Source organism: Dendrobium catenatum, unplaced genomic scaffold (genome assembly GCF_001605985.2).
Source record: "Dendrobium catenatum unplaced genomic scaffold, ASM160598v2 fragScaff_scaffold_403, whole genome shotgun sequence".
In the NCBI taxonomy this organism is placed as follows: domain Eukaryota; kingdom Viridiplantae; phylum Streptophyta; class Magnoliopsida; order Asparagales; family Orchidaceae; genus Dendrobium; species Dendrobium catenatum.
This window is the reverse complement of record NW_021318865.1, coordinates 274012-280113: the sequence shown is the minus strand read 5'-3', so window position 1 is coordinate 280113 and position 6102 is coordinate 274012. Positions and strand designations below refer to the sequence as shown.

Genomic DNA, 6102 nt, shown 5'->3' with positions numbered 1-6102 from the left:
CGAACTCGGGATGAGGGATTCCCAACCGAGCACACCCACCAACCGAGCTAAGCATCGGTGGGTAATGAACGAATAAGTAAATTTTACAGAGCAGTTTGGGATTGTGATATGATACTTATTTTAAACGAATTGGACAGCTTTGAAATAATGAACGTGATGTTATAATCACTTTGGATAACTTTGTTTTCACACAGCTATTAGACTTAAATTTCAGCCCTTGTATGTATAGCTGGGTGTGTGAAATTTTTCAAAAATTTTATATTTTTATAGAGGTTTAAACAACTGAAAATCTGTAATGATTACATTGATTTATTTTGGACAACTTTCTTATTATTTTTTAAAGTGATTTTTTAGCCTAAAATTTTATATTAAAAAAAAAAACTAATTTAAAATGATATCTCACACGATGCCTAAATCATTGATATTTGTTCATAATAACAACTGATATGTCACAAAAAACCGTCTTGAATAAAAATATGAATAAAAAACTTACAAAATTAAAGTTCTAATTTTAACAAACTTATAGTCGAATTGAACATCTCCAAGAGACGAACCCAACGACACTAAAATCAGCCTAACTTATTGATTTTGAACTATGCAGGCTTAGACGTCTAAAAATATGGAGGCAAATGATGTATCATCAAAAATTTATATTGATCGGGCACAAATCTCAAGGCAAAATTAAGTTGGAAACTTAGAAAATTAAATTCAGGACCATCCGAACTCTGATTTCTGTAAACTTATAGTGAAACTGAATGTCTCGAAAAGAGGAATCCAATGTCACTAAATTCGACTCAATTGGAGCCCAAATGAGATAGCTATTATAAATTGCATTAAAAAAATGAATATAAAAATATTTTGATGTATGATTTACAATTACTTTTGCTCGATTTATTTCAATTGATAATTCTTTTACATTTAAATCTTGGCGGTTGCATTAGTAGGATCTGCTATAAAAAGAGACAACCAAGAGTGAATTTAATAAATCAAACTTAACAAATAGCTTATATTCATCAAAGCATAAATACTAAAGAAATGAGAAATGCTATACGAACAAATCAATAATTGAAGAAAATGTTGGCAAAGAAGAGAACATTGATCATATATACTCTCATTGATTGATTTTTTAGATTGGTCTTTAACTTTATATAATAATTATATATATATATATATATATATTTTTGATGATATATTTATCAAGCTCTTAAAAAAGATTTTGATGAATATATTTATCAAGCTCTTAAAAAAATACTTGATAAATAATAAAAATGTATATTCATATGAAAAAAATGAATGTTGGATTATTTTTAATAAACTTTTTCATTATATGCAAAATTTAAATCATTGCTCAAATTTATTTAGTTATTTAAATAGATAAATATTATCAAGCTTTAACCGTTGAGCTTATTTAGCTACAAATAAACACCGGAACAATTAAAAAGGAAAACCTCATTCTGATTCCCCCAATCGCACAACAGTCTGTTCCATTCAAAACTGCGATCTTGATGGCCTTTGGGGCAGTAGAAGCCGCCGGAACCCTAGTCGGTTCCGGCGCGGCTGATGCCGGCGATGAGCCCAAATCCCTTCCCACTTCCCGCTTCCGCTATAACTCGCCCCTGGTTCAAGTTTCCCTCATCGGCCTCGTCTGCTTCTGCTGCCCCGGTATGTTCAACGCCCTATCCGGCATGGGCGGCGGCGGACAGGTAGATCACGACGCCGCCAACAACGCCAACACCGCCCTTTACACCACTTTCGCTATCTTCGGCCTCCTTGGCGGTGGCATCTACAACGTCCTCGGCCCTCGCCTTACCCTATTCGCCGGCTGTTCCACCTATATCCTCTACGCCGGCTCCTTCCTCTACTACAATCACCACTCCCACCAGACCTTCGTCATCGTTTCTGGCGGCATCCTCGGCGTCGGCGCTGGTCTCCTCTGGGCAGGCCAAGGTGCCATCATGACCTCCTACCCCCCACCCTCCCGCAAGGGTACTTACATATCAATCTTCTGGAGCATCTTCAACCTCGGTGGCGTCATTGGCGGGCTGATCCCTTTTGTCCTCAATTACCACCGAACTCAGTCGGCTTCCGTCAACGACGGAACCTACATCGCCTTCATGTGTTTCATGTCTGCCGGCACTTTACTCTCCCTCGCCATTCTTCCTCCTTCGCGGATCATCCGGGACGACGGATCCCGGGCCACTGTAGTTACCTACTCCAGCGTTTCCACCGAAGGGCTCGAAATCCTCAAGCTTTTCGCCAATTGGAAAATGCTCCTCATAATCCCCGCCGCATGGGGAAGCAATTTTTTCTATTCCTATCAATTCAATAACGTCAATGGCATCATATTCAGCCTCCGGACCAAGGGGCTCAACAATGTTTTCTATTGGGGCGCGCAAATGATCGGCTCCTTGGCAATTGGCTACTTGCTCGATTTCAGTTTCAGAAGCCGGAGAAAGAGAGGGCTGGTTGGGATCTCTGTCGTCGCCGTGCTCGGGACGGGTATTTGGGCGGGCGGGCTTGCAAACCAGCTCCGTTACACCGACGGCAAGTGGCCGAACAAGCTAGATTTCAAGGATTCAGGTTCCAGTTATGCCGGCCCCTTTGTTCTCTATTTCAGCTATGGCTTGCTGGATGCCATGTTCCAGAGCTTATGCTATTGGGTGATTGGAGCTCTTGCGGACGATTCAGAGACACTCAGCAGGTTTCTATAATCTCTTAATCTCTTCTCCGCCATTGAAATCTTTGTCCACTGATGGTTATTGGATGGCTTTGTTTGAAACAGGTATAGTGGATTCTACAAGGGAGTGCAGAGCGCAGGTGCGGCAATTGCGTGGCAAGTGGATGAGCACAAAACGCCGCTGGTGTCGCAGTTGATTGTGAATTGGGCGCTTACGTCTATAAGCTATCCCCTGCTTGCGTTCTTGATAGTGATGGCTGTTAAAGATGATGTATCGGCGGCGAGAGGTAAGGATTTGGAAGAGAAGACGCCGGAGCCGTAGGACAGTTGGAGTATTGCAGCTATGATACCGAAAGTTTTTTTCTTTCTGGTTTGCTTCCTTTTTCGTGGAATTTTTATAAAGTTCATGATAATGAAATCTGTAAAGAGTGGACTTTCAGGGTTTTGGTGGGCCCTTCAATAAGAGAAATTATTATGTGAAGATGTTTGAATGTAGTTTATCGTGAATTGGGCACTTACGTCTATAAGCTATCCCCTGCTTGCGTTCTTGATAGTGATGGCTGTTAAAGATGATGTATCGGCGGCGAGAGGTAAGGATTTGGAAGAGAAGACGCCGGAGCCGTAGTACAGTTGGTGTCTTGCAGCTATGATACCGAAATTTTTTTTTTCTTTCTGGTTTGCTTCCTTTTTCGTGGAATTTTTATAAAGTTCATGATAATAAAATATGCAAAGAGTGGACTTTCAGGGTTTTGCTGGGCCCTTCAATAAGAGAAATTATTATGTGAAGATGTTGAATGTAGTTTATCGGTTGGAGATCATGTAGAATGGGTCACGTCAGTGGTACCGAGCGGTATTGAGCACTGTACCGATCACATTACCAAGCCGTGGTATAGACTACAAAGCCGGAGTGACATGACATATCCTAGTTGGTCTTTGATCGTTCGACGTCCGCACAAAATAATTTTTCCTTCAATCAGGGGCGGAATCAGCTTTAGTTCTAAGGGGACAAATGACAAATATATTAGACAAATGACAAATTTATTAATATATATTAGACAAATGACAAATGACAAATATATATAATCATTTTTTACAGACTTATTTGTAAGTGTTAGAAAAATTCAATATAATCGGATGAAAATAACAGGAGACAAAGAGATTTTTCGATTTTTGGAGCAATACCTACCAATACCGGGCAATACCTACCAATACCTATTGCTCGGTCTTGCTCGGTAACGAGAAATACAATTCTGTCAAGACCAATACCTAACAATACCTAGCAATACCCTGGTTTTGCTAGGTATTGCTCGGTATTTCTTGAAAGAGAGATATTTCTCGTTATTGCCAAGCAATACCGAGTAATACATAGCAAAAAGAAATACCGGGTTCCGGTCCGGGTCGGGTCGTCGGGCCGCGTGGTAAAGAGTAAGGGCATCTGGCAACATTTTATTGGCGTCCGGATGTAGAGCTACATCAGGTGTCCTGACCTAATAAAAGTTCCTGAATTGTTGTAACCGCCTAACATAGCCAATAGTGGCATAGCTACAGTAAAAGTGCACTCTAATTGACTATGCGCGACAACACACCTAAAGATCATAAAGACAATAAATCTGTAAGGCCTTTTTTTATGAAAAAATATGGGCTTGGATTTTCAGACCCAAATTTAATGATAAAATATTTTTTGTCTATTAATTTCATTTTAAGAATCCTTCAAACTAATTAACTATTATAGTTCACCCATTTCAAAAATATATAATTGGGTCAAAATATGATGACCTCTATTTCTATTAAATGGTAATAAGAAGAGAAACAAGATACACTCCTGATATGGATTGATCACATCTCAACTACCTAAAAGAACTTTTTGGGTATTCTCATTCTATTTATTCTAATATCCCTATACTTTAAATCAATTCCACATGTTAATAACATGACTCATAAATGAAATGGATCATATGAATTTTAATATAATGAAGTATATATATTGATACATCACTAAAAACTACCATGATCAAGCCCTAATCTTGAGGCAGATTTGAAGTGAAAACTTTCAAAATTAAATGTGGGTTGTACAATGAAGTGTTTTGGATTACAGACAAATTATCAAAATGTCGATTCCAAAAAGTCTATAAATAGAGCATTATTCATCACATGATCACATGAGGGGAGATAAATGATATAAATAACTAGAGAGAATTCTGTTACATTTTCTAGCCATCATAATCGACTACTACTACTAGCTATTGGTGCCAACAACCACCATCACCTTAGGCAATCACCATCAGTAATCGTCGTCTTCGTCAGACTCCTGCCACGTCGTCTTCGTCAGACTCCTGCCACGTCGTCTTCGTCAGACTCCTGCCAAGATTTAATTCTATTGTTAGGTATAGTTGTTCTCTTGTGGATACCTGCTTTCTATAATACTAATAAATTAAATCAAGCCCTACGGCGGTAGAGAAATATAAAATTTAATGTCTTAGCTTTGAACAAAGACCCAGAACACAAGCAGATAAAAGAGAGGGCATAGTGTTCATAAGAGACACCCAAGTTTTTATGTGGAAACCCCTGAAAAGGAAGAAAAACCACGGTGCCTGACCCAGTTTGAATGAATCCACTATTATTTGTAGTCGAGTACCAATGGGCCCTTCCTTCCGGGAATGCCTTAGCTTGATGTAACAAATATACATCCTATTTCATGTGTTACATGATGGGAATTGAAAGAATCATTATTGATACATTTGTTTGGTTGGTAGAACCATAGTCGGCGGGCGACAGAGGTCGGAAAGACCGTAGTTTGGTGATGGTGGTCGGAGGGACCGTAGTCAGCGGACGATAATGGCTAGAAAAGACCGTTGTCTGTCGACGAAGGTTGGAAGGACCGCAGTCGGCAGTTGATAGTAGTTAGAAAGATTGTTGTCTGGTGAAGCAGATCGGAAGGACCATAGTCGACTGGCAACAGAGGTTAAAACTTCGCAATGGGTGGATGTTCAGCGTCCGGTAGAAGTCCGATGACGGGCATAAGTCCGACGTCGGGTAGAAATCCAGCGATGGGTGAAAGTTTGACATCGAGTAGAAGTTCGACGAAAGTTTAGCATCAAGTAGAAGTCCGATGAAAAACTAGCCACGGGCAGAAGTTCGACGTCAGGTAGAAATCTGGCGATAGGCGGAAGTCCGACGTCGGGTAGAAGTCCGTTAAAAGTCTGGTGACGGGAAGAAGTCTGATGAAGGGCAAACCTTCGACGTCGGGAAGAAGTCCGACGAAGGTCGGCGGCCGGGCAGAACTCTGACATTAGTTGGTGGTCAAATAGAACACAGATGTCGGTCAGCGGTGGGGCAAAACTCCAGCGTCGGTCAGCGATCGAGCAGAATTGCAGCGTCGGTCAACTGTCGGGTAGAACTCTGACGTCGATAGGCTTCCGGGTGGA

General features: G+C 40.5%; 1 protein-coding gene across 1 annotated transcript; it reads left to right on the top strand.

The window, feature by feature from the left end:
* Positions 1-1413: 1413 nt before the first annotated feature.
* LOC110103065 (UNC93-like protein 1) lies at positions 1414-3158 on the top strand. The gene is made up of 2 exons (XM_020831614.2): positions 1414-2701; positions 2783-3158. Exons 1-2 carry the CDS (start codon positions 1506-1508, stop codon positions 2997-2999), a joined length of 1413 nt encoding a protein of 470 aa, XP_020687273.1. The 5' UTR covers positions 1414-1505; the 3' UTR covers positions 3000-3158.
* Positions 3159-6102: the final 2944 nt, after the last annotated feature.